The sequence below is a fragment of the Ictalurus punctatus genome, chromosome 25 (assembly GCF_001660625.3).
Source record: "Ictalurus punctatus breed USDA103 chromosome 25, Coco_2.0, whole genome shotgun sequence".
Classification (NCBI taxonomy): Eukaryota; Metazoa; Chordata; class Actinopteri; order Siluriformes; family Ictaluridae; genus Ictalurus; species Ictalurus punctatus.
Window position 1 is genome coordinate 15258284 of NC_030440.2, and position 27505 is coordinate 15285788.

General features: G+C 42.1%; 1 protein-coding gene across 1 annotated transcript in view; it reads left to right on the plus strand.

Moving 5' to 3' along the window:
- Window positions 1–27505, plus strand: part of man1a1 (mannosidase, alpha, class 1A, member 1) — a 109920-nt gene that overhangs the window by 7194 nt on the left and 75221 nt on the right. The window contains exon 2 of the mRNA XM_053675929.1: window positions 17634–17730. Within this exon, the coding sequence (XP_053531904.1) occupies window positions 17634–17730 (97 nt within the window). The remainder of the gene's footprint in view (window positions 1–17633; window positions 17731–27505) is intronic.

The window sequence follows — 27505 nt, forward strand, 5'->3', positions numbered from 1 at the left end:
AGTAAAGTGGTTGGAACTGAGACACTAACATCCTCTGATGCTGAAAACAATTTGTGTAAATGTCTATATGAGTTCCAGTTTATGGGCACTGTAGCAGCTAAACCCATACAGTGAGAGCTTCGCTGTGCTTCCTCTTGGCTAGCGACACCAAACTAGCCTAGTTAGAAAAGTTTTGTATGTTATCTGTCTGGTCGTCCTACACACAGTAACACCCGAGGCAAGTGTTATGATAATTCCTACTTTTTTTGGTCACGTCATACATTGACAGCTACGTTACCTCCGCTTCCATAAAACAGAACTTGGGCTGCTAGCTGAGTTGGAAAAAATGCATGGAAACAGTTTCTTTAGAAGTAGGTTTTTAAATGTTTTTTTGATGGAGAAGAATCTGGACTCAGCCCCAGATGATTAACAGTCCAGCTAATGCCCCTACTATGCCCTCGTTTTCAACCACTATGTATCAGAAGATTAGATTGAACAGATACCCCTTAAATTAGACCCTTTTTCTTTTTTTTCTTCCACTTGCTAATGCTTTTGGGAGTGAAGGAAAAAGCTGCAGGCATCTCCTGCATACATTTGAGTGTTCTATTCTGCTCAATCAAATAAGCAAGAAATTTCCATTCATTCACACGTCGTTTCCTTTTCCTCTCATTATGCAGATGTTAAGCTAAAGAGGAAAAAAACTCGCTTCCTTCCTGATGATCATTGCCACTTGCTGAGGTGGTCAGAGTATCAGATTATCGTAGAATGGTATTTGGGTAGCAAGGTGAATTTTTTCATTTTAATGGTTTGGTATTTGGTTTTAGATCTGTCTTTTGTTTTATTTTTTAAAAGGTGCATTAGCTAAGATGGGGGGGGGGGGGGGACTCGGACATTCAACTGCTCGATAGCTAATAAATATGCAAAAATTCTCCTCATGATGACTTATGAGAAGGGGCATTGAGGCGTGTCTATAAAATGACTGACAAGAGGCCAGTCCAAATACAAACAAGCATCCTGGACCTTGTATTATTATTATTATTATTATTATTATTATTTTTCAGTAACGTAACATACTTGTTCTAAGACAATGGCTTAAACTATTCTTTTTATCAACTGGCGCTTGTCTGATTGTTAAACAAACCAAAGGTAAAGGCAGGGAACCCTGAAAGGGGAGTTCCACTCTCTCTTGTGCAATTATTAGTCAAAATAAATCAAATAAAAGAATTTTTAAAGTTGATCGGATGGAGGAAAGTTCAAAGTCAGTGTTTCATCTGTTCCGAGCCGACGGCGCTAGTCACTATTGGAGTGTACCTGCGAAACAAAATCACTTTAACATGATGTTTTACTTCTTATAGCTATAAATTAGCATTACAAGCTAACTGTTGTCAGCATTTAGTTATGTTAGTTTTCCGGACTTTTAATGGTGGCGAGGAATCCCTAGTATCCAGTCCATGCTGTCTGTCTGTTTAAATCACTCAGATTATTTGCGCCCAGCACGCCACCATGCTGTCCAACTGGAGAATCCCGCCGTTTCCTAGGGTTTTTTTTTTTTTTTGCCTTTGCACTGATTGCACCACCATGGAGCTTAGAGTTGTTTCTCCATTTCAGTTCCGTATTCAATCCGGAGGTTGAGTGTTATCGCTACTAAGCGGTTACGAACCAAACATACAGTTTTAATCTTTCATTTTCTTTACATTACAGCTGAAAGTAGCGCTCACAAAGGCCCAGTTGCAACACAGGCAGAACCTAAGTGTATCTGAGTGAGCCTGGATCCAAACCTGAGGCCATATACGCTGCAGTAATAGATGCCCCCTGTGCAGTCAGTCTCATTTTGGACTCCTGGAAAGACTTGTATCTCGGCACATGTGGAAAATAGCTAGCGTGTATCTTCATTCCGGCACGTCCGTGTTGAAGATCAAGGCAATACTGAGACTTTAAAGACGATAACGGGTCATGAAAATTCATGGGGAATTCAGACCCTTTCAGAGGCGGAACAAATATCATCGCAAATGAGTCTCTTATCTAGGCAAGCTTTGCAAACAAGCAGTGAATGAAAAGCCTTTTCGGTACGGAAGACGAATAGCGGTGCGCATGCTGTATTTCCTGTTCGGTGTTAAGAGCAGATCAGAGCCAGATGATGACTCCATTGAATCAGAACATGGCTGACGTGGAGGACTTCTCATCGCTTCTGTTTCCAGCACTCTGATTTATCGGATGGCCGGAGACGACCGGCGCAGAGGTGCACGTTGATTAAAAGGTGTGCAATCTGTGCGCGCACGGCGTAACTGAAGTCCTGACCCTCGCTGTGGACCTGATTTCTGTTTCAGATCAGCTTCGGAGAGGTGGCGGAGTGTGGGCATGTCTTTGTGCAAGGCACTGTATGTTCTAATTTGTCACGCTCAATGAACTCCTTTCTGAAATTGAGGGGGAAAATCCATTCTTTGTTTCAAGCAAAGCAATGGGGCGTAATTGTGTGGTTTGGAACGTCTCCTGTACTCGGTTTGAAGAGCCGCTGGTTTTATAGAGACAGCGTCGTTAAGTGGACGGGTTCTAACATAGTTGGCCTCGTCCGATCTGCCCTTGTGATACTTACCTCGGTTGTTTTAGTAGAGGGGAAAAGACTAACGTGATTTGCCTTCAGCCAGGGCTTTATTGGTTTTCTTCGTGTCCACATGGTGGACTTTCCTCGTTTCCCATTCCCTAAAAGGGTCTTGCGCTGTGCTTGAAAACAGCACGCTCTGCCGTCTGCTCAGTTCCATCGAGAAGCCCGTGTGCTTTATGATGACTCTGTAGAACGCCATTTGATCTGTACGGAGTGAGACACTAGGGGACATGCTCTCATGGGAAAATAATCAACAACATGGTCCGTCGAACACACGTCGCCGTGAGTTACCGCGAAGTCGATTTACTTTCCGGCGGCAGGACGTCCTGAAGTGTTTCGTTCATCTCCTGCACGGAGATTATTGTCAAAGAACATTTGCACTAATGCGTCCGTTCTTTACTTTTTGATCCACACGTACTGTTGGTGATTCTTGTTTTGAAGCCGAATGACGGATCGATCGATTACCCAGCGGGTAAAACTTTGACATGAGCACAGTGAAGCACTCTTGAGATTCACTCCGAATATACTGGGATTTCGGATCCCTCCCTGATTTATGCTTTGCTACTTTCCCCCCCCTAGAAGTGGTTGAAGCATTCCGTGAGCTTGATTTACGGTTTATTTCAGTTCGGTTCGATTTTTTTTTTTATAGACATCGTCACCGAGCAGCTTCACAGGAATCCAGATGTAGATTTTAGCTGCAAGTCATTTGGATCTTTTATAGTTTTTGCGTGTGCTTCATTGAATATATTAACTTTACGTCCGTCTCACACCTCCAGTGTGTGGAGTTTGCACGTTCTCCCGGTGCTGCAGGGGTTTCCTCCGGGTACTCCCAAAGTCATGCATGGTACGCTGATTGGCGTGTCTAAAGTGTCCGTAGTGTATGAGTGTGTATGTGATTGTGGCCTGTGATGGATCGGGACCCCGTCCAGGGTGCACCCCACCTTGTGCCCCATGCTCCCCGGGATAGGCTCCAGGTTCCCCGAGACCCAGTTGGATAAGCGGTATAGAAAATGGCTGGCTGGATGATAGCACTCTATGGCCTGCGGTCACCGCTCAACGCTCCTTCATAGTGCCAGGAAAACGGCTGTAACTTTACTCGGTTTTCCGCATTCAGCCACGAGTCCATGCTCTCTCTAGAGACACTGTGCTTGGCAGCATCTCAATGAAACCCTGTCCTAGAGAGTAAATGTGTGTGTGTGTGTGTGTGTGTGTGTGTGCCAGGCTAGATGTGGGCCTTGTGCCAGTGTGGCTCATGCTCACCTCTTGAGCTGCACCTGTCCTCAAGGCACTTGTCCATCTATAGGTTTCTCCAGACTCACAGGGAGTGGGAATCAACGATACACTGAAAAAAGGGTATCTATACCATTAAGTTAGGTATCGATCCATACTAAAGGCACAAAAGATAAGGCACCACTGATTCTACCAACCCAGGAACAAACGACAATCCCAGTTTGGCGGACGATATGACAAAGAAGTCATACGATCAAACGTGAAGACATTTTCTATGATGAATCTGTAACGCGTTGAATCATACTCTATTTAATTTCTACAAAAAATAAACGACTACTGAAAAGTAGGAAGAATTGAAAAATTTACAAAAAGAAATGGCATAAGACGATTTTAAATCGGACCATCTAATCCGGCGCTAGATTATAAAATCACCGATATGCACAATATATCAGGAAAGTGTACTGTGACGATATCGTTCACGCGATCGATATTACATCGTACCGCCCTTTTTTCTTTTTCTTCTTCTTCTTTTTTTTTTATATCCTATACCTGTATAAGCACGTCTGTGGTTCTGTAATACGTCTCCTCTGAAGAGTTCCCACATTTATAAGGACTACGCAAACACACGGAATGCACAACCAGCAGGATCTCGCTGGTGCAAAGGGACGGCTGGTTATAGATTATTCAACAGGGTCGTTAAACTGCTGTGTCTTTGCTGAGCAGAAGATAACAGGACTGTGTGTGTGTGTGTGTGTGTGTGTGTGTGTGTTATGTAAAATGTATTAGCTGTCACCGGGCCTCTGTGGAAGCTGCTGTATTTTTATCCGAACTGTTTCTGGTCTGTTTATCCGTCTGTGCAACTGGTGAAAGCGAATTAAAGTGACCTTTTAAGCCCTTAGGTGTTTTATTGGACGACGTGTTCGTTCCGGCGTGGATCGGTATCCACCACTTTAGGAGCTCTCTGTTCATCAAACGTGTGGAGACCTATTCCTGGTTTCTCATTAGGTTCTTACTGCTGTAATGTGATATTAAAGGAGTCCTGTAAAGGACGTAATCTCTCACACGAGGAGCTCGTTCTCCTCTCTCTCGGGATATCGATCTCAGAAAGAACCACAGGTTACATAAAGGACGCCATTACGGCTTTTCTCGGCCCAGCCCTAAAACGGAGACGGTGGCGGTGTAATGGACTTTTTCCACCCCCTAATACAACGTTAGGAACAGAAAGCCTTGAACAAGTTAGAGTGTTTTTGTTTGGGATAATGGCACACGTTTTTGTGCTATTAGGGCCGTAGTCCTTTTGGATGTCTTTTCAAAAAAAAAAAAAAAAAAAAGTTTTTTTTTGTTATAAAAGAAAATATAATTTCTGAATATACAAAGTTCACACTGTTTGGGACTGTTGCATGATGGAAAGAAGTAAAAAACAAAAAAAAGAGAGCAATTTTCCACAGAAAACAACCAAACACTATTTTAAAAGCAGGGAGAGAAAAAAAAATACCAAAAAGTGTTGAGTGGAATCTGGCACCATAAATATATATTTTTTTAAAATTATAGTCTAGAGAGCTGCAGACGTTCTCAAGTGACCTGGAGACGAGTTACAGCTTATATTTTTTTTTTATAAAAAAAGAAAAACTCGAAAAGATCCTCATCACTAAGAGTACGTGCACATGTATCAGAATCGCTTTATTCACGACGTCACGAGCGTCACCTTCATCAGGTATATACGGACAATCTATTCAACACGACCTCATCTAACATCAACACATGACCGATCACTGCAATGATCAATCACTACCGATCACGATCGGTGACGTCATACATCACTGTAACCGCATCGTCGTATAAAAGGGTTCCATCAAAAATGTACAAATTACATAGACAAATAAACAGAACTCTGTAGCATCACATGAAGCAATGCTTCATCGTCCATGCCTGTCGGAGGTAAAGTCTGCAGAGTAACGATCCGAAATAACCCCTCTCGGTGGCGCAGTCACTTCAATACCACTGAAGATAAGGAGGAAACATCATGATTCGGAGAAAGATAAAGGGCCACGACAGGATAATTAACAGCCATTTCTAATAAAAGAACTCTTAGCATGATGTTTTCCCAACATAACCGAGACCCCAAGGACAACGGATCAGACCGACAACATGAGTGGAAGCACAAGTAATGAATTCATTCTATATATTTTATTTATTTATTTATTTTTTTTAAACCAGACCTTGGATGACAAAAAAAAAGGGAAAAAAAAGGATGTCTTGAATGTATTATTGTACTGAACACAATTACCACATCGATCATTTCCATTCTGTACAGGAATATGTCCTCTAAATCTCTGAGATGGACCACACTCTTAAAAACTTGTAACTATGATGTACTCCATTTAAAAAAAAAAAAAAAAAAAAAAAAAAAAAAAAAAAATTAAAACTTTTTTTTTTTTTTTTTTTTTTTTTTTGGGTGAAACATTTTTACACTTAAAAATATTGAGTACATTTTTAAAGCTGTGAAATCATTCAAATATACCTTAGGAATTGAGTAAATGAGTTTAAAAAAAAAAAGAAAAAAAAAAAAGAAAAGTAGATCTGAATAACTACATTTAGTTCTACCATGACGCGTAAAAAGTAGAGAAGATATAATTAAAATCCTAACTCGATGCAGTAGGAAGCCTAAGTGGGGGGAAAAAAAAATGAATAGATATATTCGAAAACCTACGTAGATGTAACAAAAAAAAAATTAGACGATTATTTAACAGAACAAATGTGCTACATTTACTAACTGTTTTTAACTTCATTGAATTCATTTTGAACTTTTCATGATCAGAATGTTACATTTACTTCTTAAATTTTTTTTTTTAAACCCCGTATTTACTCTTTACTCCAGGGGTATTTACTTGAGGTTAGTATATCTAATGAAACCAAATTTCACCAGAGATCACTACACGAGATTAAATCTAAATTGAGTCTAAACCTTGTTTACGTTGCAGTTGACATTTTGTAACGATGTCCACGCTACAAAAACAGTCAGCTGATTTGTTCCAAATCTGTATGACACAAGTTTTGGAACACAAAAGGAGACGTAAGTCCAGAACGACAGAAGAGACCGATATCACCGCGTCTTTTTTTTTTTTTTTTCTTTTCTTTCTGTAAAGTAAATGAATGCTGAGTGAGCGTGAATACTCGTCCTCATTTCGTGTTCCCTGAAAGAAAGACGTATAGGGCTAATGGACGACATCCGTGTTCGTCAATGGCAGGTTCGATTTTTTTAAAACTATACCTCACACAGCAGGGCCTTCATAAAGACATGTCACCCTTGGAAATGGAGCACGGAGAAATATAGTGTATAAACAGGTTTCCTTTGCGATTAACATTTATTTCTGAAGTAAGGCAAGTTCTTCGCTCTTGTAATGTTCAGGTGGTTATGTCGCTTTTTAAAATTTTTTTTTCATTTTTATATTTAATTCTGAAGAGAAATTGGTGCTCGTCAGCCATCCAGGCAGGGCAGAGAGAAGAGAAGTCTGGTGTGGTGTGGTGTAGGTAGGACTGGGTTAGACGTCTGTGCAGGCCAACATCTGTAAGTCCTTGATGTCTTCAAAATAAAAATACTGCAGTTCAAAAACAGTCATACCCGTTATGCAGTATGTCATCTCGTCACAGGAGTATTCCCATCGCTGTAACTCTTAGTAAATATATTTGGTCTGTAATGTGTGACAAAACTATTTGAAAGTCATCTTTGTTCCAACAGTAGACTAATTTCATACGCATCAGTAAGCGCACAGGCAAAATATTTGTCTTATTTCCACCGACACCTGTTTTAATGTCCACGCATCGACGTGTCCCGTCTGGTCAGATACAAAAGCCTACAAAGGTTCCAAAGGAAAATTTGAATCGGTGTTCTACATGTGAAAGCCTTTACCATGCACTGATGTGACTCTGTTGAGGCGTGCCTACCTAAAAGTAAAAAAAAAAACCAGTGAAAATGTATTTCAAAAGACTAACGACAATGAGATTTGCGATTAAAAACACGCTAAAAGTCACTACAATGTAAAATATTTTTCATACACTCACCGCCCACTTTATTAGGAATATCTGCACGTTCGTGTAGTTATCTCACCGGCCAATCGTCAGCCAGCCAATCATGCAGATCCAGATAAAGAGTTCCAGTTAATGCTCATATCAAACATCAGAATGAGGAAAAGGCGTGATCCCCGTGACTTTAACATGTGACGTGGTTGTCGGTGCCAGATGGGCTGGTTCGATTCTTTCAGGAACTGCCGATCTCCTGGGAATTTCGCACACCGCAGTCTCTGGAGTTTACAGAGAATGGTGTGAAAAACAAACGGCACCCTGTGAGCGGAGGGTCCGCAGGCTGAGACAGCTTGTTGAGAGAGATCAGAGGAGAATGACCAGATAGGTCTGAGCTGCCAGGAAGTCTATAGTAACTCCAATAACTACAACAGCAGAAGACCACGTCAGCTTCCGCTCCCGTCATCCGAGAACAAGAATCCGAGGCGATCGTGAGAACAGACTCACCGACACTTTTTTTTTTCTTGTAATCTTCAGCTGTCCAGGTTCGATGAGTCTGTGCACATGATGGCCTGTTCTCGGCTGACGGGAGAGGAACCCAATGCGAACGTCTGTCGTAGCCCGTCCACCTCGAGGTTCGATGATTTGTGCATGCCGGGATGCTTTTCTGCTCACCACGGTTGTAACGAGTGATTTTTATGAGCTACTGTGTCCTTCCTGCCAGCTCGAACCAATCTGGTCGTTTTTCCTTTGACCTCTCTTATCAACAACACGTTTCCATCCTCAGATCTGTCGCGCACACAGCATCGACTGCGATAAGGGAGATCGAACGGAGTTCGTCCGTGCCACAATTGGATCTCCCGGAGGATCTTGGGAAGCGTGTTAAATACAGGGCTAATCGGGATATCCTGCGATATCCTAGCTTGTGTTTTTACATTATTTAAAAAGGACATAACCTCAGATTGATGAGCACTAGCCGGATCATTCGGAAGCTTCTTATAAAACCTCGGATCTTGTAATCGGGAGAGAATTTCTCGCTGATATTCAGTCGTATCCTGGACTACTTTATCCGCGGGTTTTCTTATAATATCCGGATGACTGATCAATCCGGTCAAAGCTTTTCTCTCGTTCAACGAAAGATTGTGAGAATGTCGTACTCGAAGATGAGCAGGTTCTGATCACGTGTTGTTCAACCTGACGATAAAAGGTATGATTTAGAAGTATTCAGGCAAAAAGTACTTCGAAGGTCTAAACGGTGTACTAAACACCGATTCGATCATCAGACTGTTCTTCTGCAGACATTTCGATTAACGTCTCTCTGAGGAGCTCCGAGTCCACGGTCGTTGATTATTTCTTTGAGGCCGCTGAACGACCTTCGGCATTTTTTTCTTGACCCCCGTAAAGGAGCTCGCCTTCCCAAGAAAGAGGCTCGCACAAGCACTGGAACTAAACTCACGATCAGTAGAATCGCCCCGGCCGCTATAATTCAGTGGTCCAGCGAGTCTCGCCCGATTTACGAAATCGTGATGACGGTCCATGTCGTGGTACACTGGTCTCATGAGTTTCACTGCCACCGATGTTGGACGTGGTAACAACCGGTGTAATGTCCCAAGGATGTACCTCGTTCCGAAGATAATCCTCCGTATCACGTTTATAGTTCTTTAATTTAATCCCCTTCAAATGATCCCGATTCTTCTCTGTGGAGGATTTGATCGAGATAAGAATGGCGTCAACATCTATTCGAGGTTCAGATTTGATCTCTTAGAGTAAGACAAAAGTTTCACGGGTTTCCTTAACCCTTGTGCATCAATTAAAGAAGTTACACATGGGTCCACAGAGGACAAACATGTCCATGTCCAAAAACTCATAAAAATATTATTTAGTGATTTATTTTCCACTTTCACTCACATCGATTTTTTTTTTTTTTTTTTTTTGTAATTTTTTATTTATTTATTTAACCAGCATCAGTTCTAATCATAATTACCAAACATTCATTCATTTTCAGAATTTTAACCTTTTAAATGCTGGTTTGTTTACACAATGCCACAGATGCTTTTTTTTTTTTTTTTAAATAAAAGCAGATTTTTTTTTTCTTTGATTATTTCAGTCTTTAATATGTCGGTGATTAACAACAAAATTGATTCTGATGTATTTATAATTTTTATGCAGTGTCATTATTTAAAAAAAAAAAAAACCCACTCAGGTCCATAAAGGACAAAAATGTCCATTAAAAAAAAAAAAAAAAACCCACTCGGGTCCATAAAGGACAAAAATGTCCATTTAAAAAAAAAAAAACAAACAAACAAAAAAAAACCCACTCAGGTCCATAAAGGACAAAAATGTCCATTTAAAAAAAAAAAAAAAAAAAAACCCACTCAGGTCCATAAAGGACAAAAATGTCCATTTAAAAAAAAAAAAAAAAAAAAAAAAAAAAAAAAAAAAAACCCACTCAGGTCCATAAAGGACAAAAATGTCCATTTAAAAAAAAAAAAAAAAAAACCCACTCAGGTCCATAAAGGACAAAAATGTCCATTTAAAAAAAAAAAAAAAAAAAAAAAAAAAAAAAAAACCCACTCAGGTCCATAAAGGACAAAAATGTCCATTTAAAAAAAAAAAAAAAAAAAAAAAACCCACTCAGGTCCATAAAGGACAAAAATGTCCATTTAAAAAAAAAATTAAAAAAAAAAATTAAAAAAGGCATAGAAATATTAGATATTAAATTTTCTTCCACTTTCACTGACGTCAATTTTTATTTATTTATTTATTTTTTACCAGTATCAGTTCTAATCATAACTACCAAACATTCATTCATTTTCAGAATTTTAACCCTTTAAACACCGGATTCTCTACACAATGTCTCTACTCAAGTCTTTTTATTTGTTTTAATCTTTATTACGGCTTATTCCACGGCTTATTTATTAATCTTTATTACGGCTTATTCCACGCCACATGCTTTCCATTCGTGAATCAGTAACCATAGCTGGTTACTATACACACATTCCGCTATCTTTATTATGTGTGCTACGTCGGAGAGTCTTAAGTCCTCCCTATAAAACATGTGGAGATATGAGGAAGCCCGACCGGGTCGTGATTATAGAAGGACTCCCGACAATGCATGTGTCTCTTTTCTTGTGTTTTCCAAAGCACGCCAGGCATTATTCTATTTCTGCCCTTGGATTTTCGACGAGTCATTGTTCTGCACTTCAGAAACACTTCAGATGGAAAAGTCATGGTTTAAATACCCTTCCGTCTCAGAGAGACCTGCACTTCCCATGGCAAGAGCTCTCCAGCAATGACACTGCAGTTATGAACAGCTGTTCCGACGCACCTGTCATCTCCTTGTGGGTATACGCTCCTGGATAGCAGACTGAATCAGGACCTCATGCTGAAATACATAACCTCTGTTTTCTGTGTACATACAGGCGCGTCTCAAAAAACCTGAACATCGCGGAAAAGGATTCATTTTCCGTAATTGAATTAATATATTCAAACACATTTATATTTATATTTATATATATATATATATATATATATATATATATGAGAGATAATTCATATATTCTAGATTCAATACACATAACATAAAGTGAAATATTTAAAGCCTTTTTTTTGTTTTCATCTAGATGCTTCCGGCTCAGGGAAATCAAAAATCCAGTATATTAGAATTATTAGAATAAAATGTGTGCTCTTTGTGGAAAACTGTTTGGAAATTGTTCTGCACGACCTTCTGTAGTGATGCCCGTTGGTAAATGAGACGCTTTAGCCGTACTTATGTTTGAAGAGAGCTTTGTCTGAATGCGCGTTGTGATGACATCACGTAAAGCGTCTCGGCCCAAGTCTGCGGTAATTTAGAAAAGTCTCAAGCTCCTCTGAATATCGCGGAGTTTCCTTGACGTTTGCGTTAATCTCTGCGATCGCAAAATCCTGGAGGGACCATCTTTCTCTCTTTTTTTTTCTTTTCTTTTTTTTTTTTTTTTTTTTCCGAAAAGATTTTTTTTGATTGTTTTTTTTTTTCCTTGTTTGTTTCCTTGTGCCTTAGTACTATTGAGAGTGGTGTAGAACAAGACACATTCATTCAGTCGGTTAAGCGTCGTCTTAAATTGGAAGTAGAGTGCCTGCCCGCTGTGAGCAGATTGCACACGCCGAGGAATGGGATGAGGGGATTATAGATTTCCACACTGCAGAAAAATTTGGTTCGGTGTATAAAATGCCTGAAGGTGAGTAAGCAGAAAACAAATCTCTGACCTCGTTTCTTCCAGAGATGAGTTGAGATTAGGGACTTCATTACTTTGTTCGTTTCTGTTCACTTGCATCACCTCACCAGTCTCTCAATCTCCTCCCTTTTGGACTTGAGACAAAAAAAAAAAAAAAAATGAACTTCCTGTTACAGAGAGATTCGTTAAAAATATCTCCTAACATTAGACGTTATTATATCAACACGTGTGTGTGTGTGTATATATACAGTGTATATATATATATATATATATATATATATATATATATATATATATATATTTGTTTGTTAAATAGCAGCACGTTTGTTTTGTTTATTCTTAGTTTTTGAACGTGTGGCGTGTCGGCCATACGAGTCCCTGAGAATGAGCTGTTACTATAGAAACAATAATGTATCAGGACTGGAATGTTAATATAAACCTGCAATCTGAATTGAAGCCAGAACTATTGACACAGTTGCTGGTACAGAAAACTAATCAACACCTTATAACCAGTTAGATTAGATCATTCAGTAACGCCGTGGTTTAAACTCGGATCATTCACGTTACACGTACGGCTTTTGGCAGATGCCTAAATTTCTTGAGGTGTCATTTCATACCAACGGCATAAATGACCGAGGAAAAAAAAACCCCCAAAAGGTGATAAGAGAGAGCAGTAGTTCTAACTTGGAGTATGTTACAGGGTTTATGTCTGTGTTTTATTCCATAGGACTCCTACAATTAGCTTCAAATTTAAATAGACTTTGTTATGGAAATAAGCCAGCTCTGCAGCCTTGAGAAAGTAATTTCATTCTTATGGTGAACCCAATCTGCATAATGTGCTTAGTGATTCTGTGCGCGTCCTGATGAAAACAGATGCCCAAATTTTAGATCGCTGAATGAAAGGAAATCCATCTTCCTGCCATCCTGACACAGCCTGCTCTGAACAGGTCTTTTTACATCGTATCTGTAGAGCTGGAAACGCCTGGCTTCGGTTTTCTGTTTCCGCGCCCACGTCTTCGAGACCCGTTCGTCCCAGGCCCGCAAAGCCAGAAGGACAGTAGGATAGTGGATAGTGGATTTTTTATTATTATTATTTTTTAAAGAAAATACATTCCTTACAAATGTGGTCATGTAGGTGGAGAACTAGGGCTTGGTATGAGGATATAGAGTGAAGGAATGATACAGGTGTGTTTTCAGAGGAGCGTGAGAAAACGGTGAAATAAGACCGGTTTGAGACAGAACAAGGTCATCGTGCCAAAAATGCACCCATATGTGATCATATCTTACCATTCTAGCTAATATAAAATGCGGATAATTGAAACGCTCACAAAAGTCGCGTTTCCACCACAGGAAGTTTCCCCAGGAACTTGGGATTTTTTTGAGGCACTCCAAAAGTCTAAATTAAGTTCCCCTTCAGGAAGTCCCTACTCAGGAGGTCGTATTTTTTTAAAGTTCAGGACCTTTCGGGGTGGGACTTGTGCGCTGAATATGCTGATTGGTTGAGTGCAAGCAGCATTTTTTTTGGTCTGTTGCGGTGCGTACAGTAAGAGTTAGGGCCCGAGCACCGCTGGTGCGAAGCCCTATTGGATCTTCTTCTTCTTCTTCTTCTTCTTCTTCTTCTTCTTCTTCTTCTTGAATCACATTTTAGAGAGCCCAGGCATACGCGAAAACTCATGAAACTTTGCAGACGCGTCAGAACCGGTGAAAATTGACATCTGATGGAGGTTCCAGAATTGATTGTGACAAAATGGCTCGATAGCGCCACCTACAAAATTTCACAGATGTGTGCCTCGTGCTACGTTTCAAGTTCGGTAAACGTCTGTACCACGGCCATACATACAAAAACGTCTCTCGAACCCACGCCGTAAACTCAACAGGAAGTCAGCCATTTCGATTTATCTCTTAAATTTTTGCTCTGTTTTTTTTTGCCATTCCCAGGCCTCGAACGTTAACGAACTCCTCCTAGAGATTTCATCAGATCGGCATCACATTCGGTCAGTCTCATCTAAAGGCCTCGTCGATGATGAAGTGTGAAGCTTTTGAGTTTTGGCCGCACGGCGTGGGCGTGGCGGTCTCACAAATCTCGATGTTTCGCCGATGTCCAATCTGCTCCAAACTTCACGTTTGATAAAAGTCCCAGCCTGAATACATCTACATGCCAAGATCCAGTAATAGTCATAGCACCACCTGCTGGCAACAGGAAATGATTCATTTTACATCGTGATACACTCCTAACAAACACGTAAGTCCTAAAAAGTGCTTAAAAATTTTAATGGCATTCCCCTGGCAGAGCAGCCCCAACGTGCACCCGGGTGCGAGGGCCCGTTCATCGCTGCTTGCAGCTTTAATCGTTTATTGTGATTTGAATCAACACAATTGAGTTTCTTAAAAAATACCGCCGATGGACCGACGACGAGGTTCAGGCCTTAACGCGTGCGCATCCGTCTTTGTCATCTCGGAAATATCTGATAAAATCCGTTTGCTTAGCATCACCAGTATTCTGAATTCGCTTTTCTTCCACTTCTCGTCTCTTTCCCAGCGTTTGATACAGCGCAATCAACAGCAGCACAGCTTGGATCTCCTCCCTGCAGTGTCGTTATCAGATTTCAGGAAATAGACTGTCCGTTTTAAAACGTGAACCTTTTATCCAAAGGGAAAGAAACAACTCGTTCCATGCCAGGATTCGAACCCGGGCCACGGCGGCGACGGCGCCAGATCCTAACCACTAGACCGCCAACTCGGTTACAGCGCGCTCTTGTTACTATTCAAAGGTTTCCGTTACACTCGGAGCCCGCTGCGTGTTCCGATAAGCCGAGCAAATATTTAACATCGTTACATCATTGAAGTCAGCTTACTTTGAGTTAGTAATCATACCTCAAGGCTTTATATCCTTGCCAAGGGCTTGTCGCGTGCAGTCATACTCTACATCACAGGATTAATTTGCCTAATCTTCGTGGTGCTTTAGAGCACGATGAAAACGCAGACAACGAAGGTCTGGAGGGACCAAATGTTCCCTTGACAAAAAGTTCCTTGGAGTAATTGTTCTGGGTAATTTGGATGGAAATGTTGTTAAAGACTAACATGGACTGTGGTTTTAGCTTCCTTTCTGTTGAGCTAGTTGTTTCTCCCCACCCAGTTCAAACTGCAACACTGCTTCCCTCGCTCTGCCAAGAACAACCACAAAGCCACCAAAATTTCCGTTTTGCCCAGTCTTTGTTGTTGTTGTTGTTGTTGTTTGTTTGTTTTTTTCATCAAATTGTTTCTCTTATGACTGCTCGCTCATTTGAACTCTCTACAAAGCCCTTTTCTCGGCTCTTTCCTTTGACTACCAGCCCGTTCACCTTCTTCCCTCGTGTCCAAATCCCGTTTGGCAAAGCCCATCTTTCTTGACTCAGAAACAGCACTGTGTCTGTAAACAACACGGTGTCTGTACAGAGTCCGTCTTTTCGCACCCGACAGATTGGCCATAACAATAGAAACTGGAAGAGGTGTGAGAGGCTTAGACGGAGAGAAAATTTGTCTCTGCGGGCTATGATGTGATTCCCAGATGTTTGTGTCCAGTATTAGCAATCAAGGATGGCGAATTGATTACTTAATTCGAACTTGAATTGTTCTCACACAGCGAAAACATGAGGTTTGTTACAGCATGCTTATAAAATTCTGTAAATTACCTCTACAGGCTTGGAAATTGCTTTAGAGCGTCCTGCTGTCTGTGTACTTAGAACAGGCTCTGCAGGAGCAAGCAGGTGCTCCGGATCCTCTTATCCCTGCAGAGACTCTGTGATCTCGTATTCGTCCCGCACAGCTGATTGTCGGACTCATACCGAGACAAACGTGAGGAGGAGAATAGAATGATTGCGGTGCCGGTCTCACATCGGCATTGGTTCTGGGAGGCTTTCGCAGCACCAATTCTGATGTCCCTTCATTCCAAGGTTGTCATACGTGAGTCCCAGAGGATTCTTGGCTCTCTTGGCTTGTGTTTGTCTGGCAGCAAATTGTCTCACTATTTCTTCCAGGACCCATGAGGCACTGCCAGCTCAGTAACGATTCTCGGGCCATAACCTTGTCACTTGTTTGACATCATCGGTGTCTGCCGCTGTCTGAAAGATGAAGGTTACTCAGCTGTACATGGTACAGGCAGGCAACAAGCGCATCCCTAATGAGAATACTTGGTATTTTGCGTAGCCAGGTGTTAAAATTCCCTGCACCTGTTTTAATTGTTACCACGAGAAGAAGCAGCTTCGCTTCAGTGTCAAATCGGTCTCAGATGTTGGTTTGTTCTGATATCCGAAGTCTCCTTTTGAGCCACTGGACAGCTTTCTTTCACGATATGCTCCCCCTGTTCATCTATATATATATTTTTTATCCATGATTTTCTAATAAAATCACGCCGGGACTATGAGGCGTTTTGTATTGCGAACATCCTCCCAGCCCTGACGTAAGAATCCGTACAGTTCTCTACAGCTTACCCGCTGTCCAAGGGAGATCGGAGGCCCGGAGGAACTCCGCCAGGACTCCTGACTGTTCTCCGAGCAGCTCAATTTTGGACCTCGTTTTTCTACTCCTAAGTTGATTCACGTTTTTTTTTTTTTTTTTTCTTCCTCTGGTTGGAGTTGAGCAAGGGATGCAGGAAAGCAGAGGCAGCTCCTCGATTAAGACGCAGTCCGAGTTAAGCTAGCAGTCGATACGCCGATCTAATTTTGGTGGAGCCAGTCGGCCGGTGTTTGGATCACATGCTGTGCTGCGAACGACTTCACGTAGACGGAAACGGCCGTGGAGCATTACGGAGGGATTTATGAGGAGCTTGTCTCTACGGTTCTGTTTGTAGATCTCCTAGAGAAAAACTGCAGGATGACCATTTAAAAAAAACAAACAAAAAAAAAACGAGATGTTCTGATGCTTTGAAGTATTCTATCAGACTGCGGTTGAGACTATTTCTGAGTATTTTGTCTGGCGTATAATCGGCGTTCTCGGATAACTCCGAAGGCCAGGTTGAGCTGTCCTACCTCTTTGGCAGCCCTACGAGGACCTTCGTCATTAAAATGACACTTTATCCGTTGTTTTTCTTCTTTCCACTGCTTTGTGAAGCTCTCTGGATATGTTATGCGTTGGCCTTCTGGTCATTGGTGTAGGTGTTTTTGCTTTTTCTCTTTTGGCTATTGATTCACCACCTCCACACGTATCTCTTCAGGGCCGTGGATGAAGTCACTGATGTTTTCTTCGAGGCTGCTCAGCTGCGTCTTCCTATTAATCTGGGTAGTACACTGTACATCTGAACATCTGGAGTCCTCCTTGGACCCCGCCGTCTTCGGTTCGGCTACGGTTCGGTCCGAGTTCAGCAGGATTAAAAAGTCTGAGAATCCGGGTTTGAGAGAGGGACGTTTCCCAGAACAGTATTTAATAACGGCAGGAAGTTGGTCAAGGGCTAGAAAGCATGAGTGAAATAAGAAGTAAGGCATTCGGTTTGATTAATACGGCGTGCTGCAAGGTGCCTAGTTATGGCTTATTTCGCGAAACATTTCTTTTTGGCTTTAATTTCAAAGCGATCTTCTAAACCCTTACCTAGTTTTCTTTTCCTCTCTCCTCAGATGATGCAGTTTGCTTGGGATAATTACAAGCGCTTTGCCTGGGGCTCCAACGAGCTGCGGCCCGTCTCCAAGCAAGGGCACTCCAGTAATCTGTTCGGTGAGTATACGTGTGTGCCGTTTCTCTCTCGTCACCAGCCTGTGATTCGTTTTCCTACAGCAGCCCTCCGTTTTGCTTGACGGAGAAGCAGGCCGAGCAGCGAGTCTATATTTCACCGGTGTGTTTCGAGTTTTCGTGTTCCAGTGCAGCCTGAACACGGCCCTGGTGGAATTTCCAAATGCTGACGGACCTTTCCGTTTGCTGCGTTTTATATCGATTCGACTTGTCCCAAATGTTTCGAACTTTGAAAAGTTTGCTGCGCAAAGATGACCCGTGCGTTGCCAGAGAAAGAGTTCTGTGCCCACTTGGGTAGATTTCAGCAAGAAACACTGCCTGGAGCATGTGTTTTTGATATTTGCAAGTTTCTTCAAGCACGTCAACCTGGCTGCCAGACAATTCATTTAGAAGAGACTGCATTTCACGCACACACACACACACACACACACACACACACCTTTGTTGGGCTGGACTTGTTGAAAAGTGTCTTGCTGTTCTCTCTTACAGAACAAAAAAAAAAAAAAAACAGTTTTGAATTTCTTTCCTGTACACGTTCGTCAATTTCGTACATTACCCACAATGCCGTTTGACCGCCTACCGATAGTGCTCACCGGTCTTTGGCGCTCGTTTTTATATCTACTTAGAGAGCGATGCGGCGGCGCTTTAGTCCTTCCTCATCTTTACACTGTGTTCAAACAGAACCGCTTGTATGCTAATACCTCCGTCGACATCATCATCGTCATCTCGTAGATCGCTACCTAGCCAAGCGCAGACCTCGCCCTAACTCGCCTGCGTCGTATAACCGCATCGCATTCCCGAGCTCCTTATTTTAGCGTTTTAACGAACGTCTCCATCACTTCTCTGTGGCGTTCGTCGTTAACGATACCGAACAACGCTGGAAAACGACGGGCGACAATCAAAGGGCTTCGTGTTTTGTTTTCAGGAGCTAGCGGCGAAACCTGATCGTTATCCTTTATGTTTAGGATTACTGTAACAGCATGGCATGCTTCCTCTTCTGTTTCTTCTTCTAACTTCTAATGGAAACAATGGAGATGCAGCATTAACTAACGAATTTGCACCAGAATCACCTCAAACAAATAAATAAATAAATAAATAAATAAATAACACATTTCATGTGTAAGTCTAATCGCTCCTGCTTAAATTCCCTTAGACGTCTGTGACCGAATTGAGATCGCATGGTGAGTTATACCGCGGGGAATTCGATCGTTTAATAAATCGACGTTTACGGCGCTCTTGTGCTCCCGTATTCTTTCAGATAAATCCGAGAATCGCTTTCTCTCCGCACTCGTCTTGTCAAGAGCGCGAGTCGTCGGTTTGAGGTGAGGATAGGATAGGAAATGGACATTATAAAACATTCATCAGGCTTCCCGAGCGTTCCCTGTGTGTGATAAAAGCTCTGGGATTTTTTTATTATTTTTTTTTTTCCCTTCAATCACGTTCCCGTAGCCAATCAGAGCTCATCCAAAAGACAGACCAGGGATTTACAGCTCCAATTTGATTAACTTCCTTCATTTAGCCTGGGAGTGGGGCCAGTAATGTGGACTGACGATGGCATTCATTCGTGTCAGATGTACGTGCACTCTCTCTCTCTCTCTCCCTCTCTCTCTCTCTCTCTCTCTCTCTCTCTCTCTCTCTTTCTCACGCACACAAAGTTCGAGTAGGATTACTGAAATGCATCAACAGATTTGTATGTATGGTATGCCATGGCTTGGCATGATAAACTGAGGATAACCTACCTGAGTCTTCTATTAATAAAGAAAGGTCAGACTTGTATTATTAATTCATGGTGTTGTTTGCTTAATGGGAACTTGTGTTTGAATAAACCATGATGTGATGAATGCCGCCCGCTCCTCTGTTTATTTTATTTTATTTTATTGTATTTAATTTTATTTATTTATTTACTTTGTCAGGCAGCACGGCTGGTTCGCTCATGAATTCTGCTCCCTGAAGATTATAGCCATATAAAACACACACACACACACACACACACACACACACACACACACACACACACACACACACACACACACAGAGCATGTACAGAGCCGAGAGGGTGTTTCGGAACAACAATGCTTCATGTACAGAACAGAACACCGTTTTTTCTCTTTTTTTCTTTTCTTCAGCATGTTACAGCATAACAAGCCTCCAGCTGAGTTCAAGGCTTTTATAGAACTGGAGATTCCTGCGAATCTCGCGAAGTATTGCAGGGCTTCACAAACCTTTTTGTGAACTTGAGCCTTTTCAAGCGGGGAAAAAAAAAAAAGATTCGTCTAAAGTACTCCTTCAGACTTTTAAGTAGGCGAACATTAAGAACGACGTTACTTTTCACTCGTTTTTAATGCCCCCTCCACCAGGTCACGTTCCTTTCCCGTCTTGTCCGTAAGTCCGTCCGCGAGCCCCGTCTGTACGGCCGTCCAAGGGTTAGAGCGTCTGCCGGATTCTTCAGACGTTCACAGAAGACTTATCTCGTTAACAGGATTATGGGATTGCCTTTGCCAAGTAGGAAACTTGCAGCGCATCAGATTTAGACAAATTAAGGAGCGTTCGAAGACGGGTCTCGGATGCTGCAGACCCGTACTAAAATATTGAAGGTGTGCTTACCCCTCCTGAACACCCCCCCCCCCCGAATGACCGCACCGTATTATATTGTCTCAGCGATTATCAGCACCTTTGCTCTAAAGTACCCATAAGTCATGTTGGAGCCAAACTGTAACCGGGGTAGCCGTAAAGGGAATTCTGTAGGTCTACCGCTGCATCAGTCTGTACAGTTAATGAAAAGGTGTAATAAACAGACTTTTTCTTAGCCGTCTTGATTTGTTTGGAGGTTCCTCTGGGACTCCTGGCGCAGTGCACCAAGAATTGCACTGCTGTTAAGGGGGACTAGTGTGTTTTCTAGCTGATCCTGACCAGCACAGGCTGAAGCACATATGCTGGATTTCTGTTTTATTATTATTACTGGTGGCCAACTACAAGAAACGTCTGACCTCTGTGATTGCCAACAAGGGTTTTGCCACCAAGTACCAAGTCATGTTTTGCAGAGGGGTCAAATACTTATTTCCCTCATTAAAATGCAAATCAATTTATAACATTTTTGACGTGCGTTTTTCTGGATTTTCTTGTTGTTATTCTGTCTCTCACTGTTCAAATAAATCTACCATTAAAATTATAGACTGATCATTTCTTTGTCAGTGGGCAAACGTACAAAATCAGCAGGGGATCAAATACTTCTTTCCCTCACTGTATGTATATATATATATATATTGGATGGTATTTGTCAGACGCCCTTGGGGCCTTGCTCAAGGACCCAACAGTGGTAGCCTGGCAGTGCTGCGGCTTGAACTCCTGACCTTCCGATCAGTAACCCAGAGCCTTTAACCACTGGGCCTCCACTCCCCCTCGTTTTGAGACGTTTTTTCATCTTTAAAAATCGTAACTTTATCGCTCAGGATTGCGATCGTCTAAATTTGATCTCCTGTCAAACGCCATCGTATCTGCGGTGGCGGGTGTCCCCCGTTGAGTCGGCACAGCAGACGACCGTTAACTTCCCGTGGGGAGTACAGCACCGAGCGACGCGCGAGTACCAGCATCACTAAACACGTCTCGTCTCTGTATATCAATATAAACATATTTACCCTCGAGTTCAGGCTGGAGTTTAACCTTTAACCTGTGAGACTGCGTGTGTGTAAGGTTGGATGGAGCTCTTTTGCGAGGTCGATGAAAAATTGATCAGGCGTTTGAAAGAGGAGAAGGACACGAGCTGCGGACTCTGGTCGGCTCGTTCGGCGATGGTGCTTATGAACCCAACGTCTGGGGCATGTGCTTGTAATAATGAGCCGGCACGAGTGGTAGGGGAGCAGTGGGTGAACGGACTTCTCAGGCTTGGCAGGGGGTAAACAAGAGATGTGTTTGGTTATTAACCTAAAAGCACTAATTTATTTAAAGGGCATTTACGATTCAGTTTGAGGTTCTTCAGGCTGCTGGGAGAAGTACCGTTTGAAGTGAGCCTTCACGAGAGAAACCTAATCACTGCTGCGTTCGCTTATTTCCCATCTTTTTTTTGTCCCCCCCCCCCCTAGTTGCCTGTAAGCTGAGGAAAAGGAACAGCAGTAGTTTTATGAAATCATTAGATCCTCTACCCTGCAGCAACAATGTTCTCTCAACCAGTCTCCTCTCGTTACCATAAAAAGTCAAATACATTATCCATAAAGCAACGTCACTAAAGGAATGCACAGGTGGGAGTTTGGACCGTCCGTGGGGTGGCCTCGTCTGTCGAAACGCATACGAGCAGTAGTACAAGTGTCGTAGTAATGGAAATCCAGTTCATTCTGTGGGGGGGGGGGGACAAACAAACAAAAAACTCTTGTATCCTGTAAGTGCTCCTGAATTTGTGTCAATTTACATATAAGGAGATTGACATTTAAGATATGAATCCGATTCAAATCGTATATAATTGGCGATGAGTGATTTGGGATTTTTTTATACGCGAGATCCGCCGTCAAGTTTAAATGATTATTTCAATTAGACGCACAAGTTCAATTAAGATCAAGACTTGCCGTCCAATTAGGACAAAACTAATGGTACCGTTAAACTAAGAGTTCTACACCGGCCGAGCTGCATGACTGGAAAGATTTGGTGCAAGATGGCCGATTTTCAGCACTTTCCTGAGGGTTTATGGGCGTCACTAAAGGTTACTAAATCAGCTGTGCCATGACTGCGCTTTGCACTTTACGCCTGATTCACGTTGATCGACGTTTTGCGAATGGAAAAGAATAGTTAGAGACGCTTTAGTAGCTCCGGTTAGATGGATAAATGAGGCCCAGCGTCTTCTCTCTCGGCACAGCTTTCCGGCCTCGGATTTCGAAGGCCTGCCCGCTTCGAGCCGAGTGCTTACTAGCAGTTTCTCCCAGTTTGAGAAGATCTCACTTTTAAATCGCAGGGCTAATCATTTTTGGAGGAAACTGCGCTGCTGGAAAGAGGAACTAACTGAAAGCAGCGGAATAACAGGAAGTGCGAGAGTGTTTTGAACCCTTTTATTATTTTTTTTGTTGGTTTTGTTTTTTTGACCCATTCCAGTGAAGAGTCTGCTCCACACTAACGAGTTGTTCTGGGAAAAACTTTATCTTGTTCCATGAGTGAAAGCACCAAAATTGATTTCATCGGCATGTCCTCTCAAGACTCGAAGTCCAACACGGATTTGGTGATTATTTTGGTGGTAATGCAGCACTGTACGCGCTGTCGGATATAAACATCCTACAGTCACGCCTACGACAATTGTAGCCGATCGCCTCGTTATTTATTTATCTATTTATTTATTTTTTCCGATCTATCGGTACCATCGTAAAGTTCACGGTGGAGCTGTCAGCGGAGAAGATCCTATTAAGAAGCTCGTTGCACAGCACTGCTAGGAATATTTCTCCTCGAGTCCACTGAGAATGTGTCAGCCTGAAATAAACGCTCGATGTGGGACCATCTTGCTGATATAGGCAGTGGCACTTCTTTCAGCCAGATATTTCTGAACTGGCAGAGTGGTACACCAGCTTCTAGAAGATTCTCTGTATGATGTCTGTCTCTCAGAAAGTTAAAATGGGCTGCCATCTGTCACACCACCCTGACTGTGAGAGGCACCGTCTGGGATGCAGACTGATCCGACGCAGCGCGCTAGGCACATTATTTGGTCGGTGAATCGACAGTTCACAGTTTTTATTTTTTGAGAACCTGCGGGTGGCTTGAGGATGAAGTGGGGTCGATGGGAAAAGAACAAAACGCCCAGTCCGAGTTACTACTAATTAATGAAATTGTAGTAATGACCCTCTGCTTCTTCTTCTTCTTCTTCTTCTTCCTCTTCGTCTACGTCTATGTCTTCTTCGCTTTCTTCTTCTTCTTTATCGTCTTCATCTTCTTCGTCTTCTTCTTCTTCCTCTCCTTCTTCGTCTTCGTCTTCTTTGTCTTCTTCATCGTCTTCTTCTTCCGTCTTCTTTATCGTCTTCATCTTCTTCGTCTTCTTCTTCTTCCTCTCCTTCTTCGTCTTCGTCTTCTTTGTCTTCTTCATCGTCTTCTTCTTCCGTCTTCTTTATCGTCTTCATCTTCTTCGTCTTCTTCTTCTTCCTCTCCTTCTTCGTCGTCTTTTTCGTCTTCGTCTTCGTCGTGTTCTTCTCCTCCGTCTTCTTCTTCGTCGCCTCCATCTCTTCTTCTTCGTCTTCGTCTTATTATTATTATTATTATTTTACAAATGAGAGAGGAAACGGAATCTCAGAGCTACATCCAGCCTCTTTTTTAAAAATGTTTTTATATTGCGGTTAGGGAATGCCTTCAGTATTCAGGATGAATTACACAAAATAAAAGGGTTGTTTTGTTTTTAATCCTTGCTTGTATTCAGTCCTTCATGCCACGGGTACTAAAGGGTCAGTAGCCGAGCTTCCGTTCGACATGTTGCTCAGGAACATTTTGCTTAACATTTTGGTGTATTTGCATGCCCCTGGCCTTCATTCTCAGAGCGTAGTGTGTCTGTCACATGATACTCTAGATTACAAATCCCATTTAGCCTAGGGAAATGACTTTTTCCGAGAACGTACCTTGTAAACAAGGGTTATGTAAAATGTGGGAAAACACTCACTTTACAATAAATATATATATATATATATATATATATATATATATATATATATATATATATATATATATATATATATATATATATATATATATATATATATTTTTGGTTTAAAAACAGGAATCTTTAAAAAAAAAACAAAGGGCCATATTAATTAGTCTAGCGAAAGTTTCGCTGTCTTTGATCACAGTCCGTTTTAATTTTACATGGACTAATTTCACTCGGACAAAAGCTTTGCATAAAATGAACATTTGAGGCGCTAAATTAAAAAACAACAACAACAACTTGGCTACTTCCAAATAAAAAAAATAAAATAAAAAAAAACCTTTTCATTTACTTCCTTTTGCATCTCTGCTTGTCTTGCTCAGAGTGAACGTCGAATGTGGGTGCTTCATTATGGGTGGCTGCTTTATTAATGTCTCGTTGCTTGGTTTCTCATTAAAGCTTATAAAAAAACACATCTCTATAGGAGTATGACAGAAGGAACGCGACATATCTTGTTTGTGGTTTCTGGCATCTCTGTTGCATAGAAGATCAACCACAAGTGACAGTTTAGCTTGAGACTCAGCTTAAGCATGTTGCTGGACTCCGTGTTTGTACCTGTTTGTTTGTTTGTTTGTTTGTTTCTTGTACCTGCCTTGGGAAGACGTAGGTTCACTAACCAGAAAGAGGACAGTTTGTTCTGTTCTCCAATAAGTGTGGTATTTTGTGACACGCCTCAATACTGGAACTATAGAACTGATTATGAATCAAACTTCCTGCTGCACCACATTTCACCCATGTCGTTCACCAATGAAACCTAGCCAGCCAGGTTTCAGGGCAAACACAGCTTGAAACTAGGCAACACACTTACCCAGCTCCCACTTACCCAGCTCCCACTTACCCAGCTCCCACTTACCCAGCTCCCACTTACCCAGCTCCCACTTACCCAGTGGGGTATCTAATAAGTTCATGGCGTTGAGGTCAGACTTCTCAATAACCGCTCAGAAATATTCTTTCCCTTTATATTGTTATGCTGCTTAACCAGAATTAGAGTGATACAGAATTCGATTACAGTGGATACCCAGTGTCCCTGTGCTAGTGCCCGATAATGCTCAAGCAGGACGGACAGTGAGTGGCACGAATGGTGACCCGTCACCTCTTGCTGCTCCATACTTGAAAAACAGGAAGAGCCCTGACGAAAGCCTATTCATATCAAATGTGCAGTATGACCTTTAGTAACGTCAGTACGCAAGCGTTTGCAGAAATACCCAACACGACGTTTTTCACGGTTCGTCGGCTCGGGCAAACACAGTCCGGACTGTCAGACGATCGCTGGCGATGCTTCAGAGGTCTGATAATTAAAGCCCAGAAGAACCGAGGCCCACCTGTCACGGACATAATCACTACAGATGAATAGTACTGCCAGTTCTGTTTTAATGTAGCTTATAATGTAGCTTATAATTCTCTCAGACCATCTGTTGATGCATGTTTTTCCTCTCCACTACGTTTTTGAACAGCTGTACTTGTATTTGCTCCATTAGATTTTACAGCTGGATGTTTGACACTTCTGTGAGTGGGAGAGTCGTGCCGCCAATATAGAGTGTCGGGCTCCTGGAGTCAGGAGGTTGGATGGGAGTTGTGATTGAGTAGATGATAAATGACTTCGTGGATATGTAGATAAAAGGTCTGAGAGTCGTACTCTTTCCTCAAGGGCTCTTTTGAAAAATCTTAACCTGTAAAGTTGTTTTTTTTTAAACTTTACATAGAATTCTCTCTGAAAGGACAGCCGGATGTTGTAGGATTCTGTTAAGGGCCTTTAAGTGGTCCTTTGGTGGAATAAACGCAACCCTTTAACATTCTGGATTTATCCTTTTGCCCTAAAAGTGCACATGGATGGAAGGATGGATGCATCGTTAGCTGTACATTTGGATATATGATCGGACGCATAGGCAAATGGATGTTGGAATTGTTGGTGGATGATGAATGGATGGAAGTTTCAATGGATGGATTGCAGGGATGTCACGATACCAAAAATCTAGTAGTCGGTACCGATACCACCAAAAGTACACGATACTCGGTACCAAAGTCGATACCACGGTGTGGTATAAAATGAAATTTAAAAAATTTAAGTAAAAAAACTCTCCTGGAGAACATCCTCCTCTGGCTGATACTGGTGGGGGGGGGGGGTATTTTAGTTATCAAACAGTCTGACAGTGAGTGGAGGTGCACTCCTCAACACACACACACACACACACCCGTTATACTCTGAATGCAAGCATTAGTTTAAATTCACTGATCTGGTGGCAGGCCAAAAAGATTTATTAAAAGCGTGAACATGTGAATAATTATGAGTGACATTAGGCTACATTTTGCTGACAGGACACGGGCTGAATGGCGATGCACAGTGGCCCATTCGGAGGTAGTTTATAACATCGCAATGCGTTAGCGTCGTTAACAAATAACTGGCTATACGTTATATAACGTTAGCTGGTTTCACGGCCACAATGCCCACTGCCTCAAACAAACATAATCTAGGACCGTCTTTCAGGTGCTTCGCCAAATTCCAGGTGTTTCCTCGCTTTGTCTGAAATGAACGATAGCATCGGTTGCGAACCGGAAGCCGATACTAGCTTTCCTCTCTTTTCCTCTCAGTGAGTCGGGGTGGAGCTAGACTGGTTAAGCTAAGCTAATCTTATGTAGTTTTTCCCGTGTGCTTGTAGGCGTTCTTCTTCTTCTTCACCACCGCTTGTGGACCGACTAAAACACTTGCGCGTATCTGCCGCCCCCATCAGGTCTGGAAGAATCGCAACCTCGTGCTCACGTTACGATCGGTACCAACGCTACTGCAGAAAAACGAGTACCGTCACGTTTTAAGAATGTCAGTACCGAAGTATCGGTTCTCGTGACATCCCTAATAGATTGATGCATGTATGTATGCATGGATAGGCTGATGAATGGGTGAATGGCCGCATGAATAGATTTCTAGATGGATTGATGAATGGAAAGCTAGATGGATGGATATGTGATGAATGGCTGCATAGCTGGGTAGATGGATGGATGTAGTTATGGATGGATTGATCGTTGGATAGGTGGATGTATGTCTGTGTGGATAGATTTGTAAATTGATGGATGTATGGATGAGTAGATGGATGGATGGATGGATGG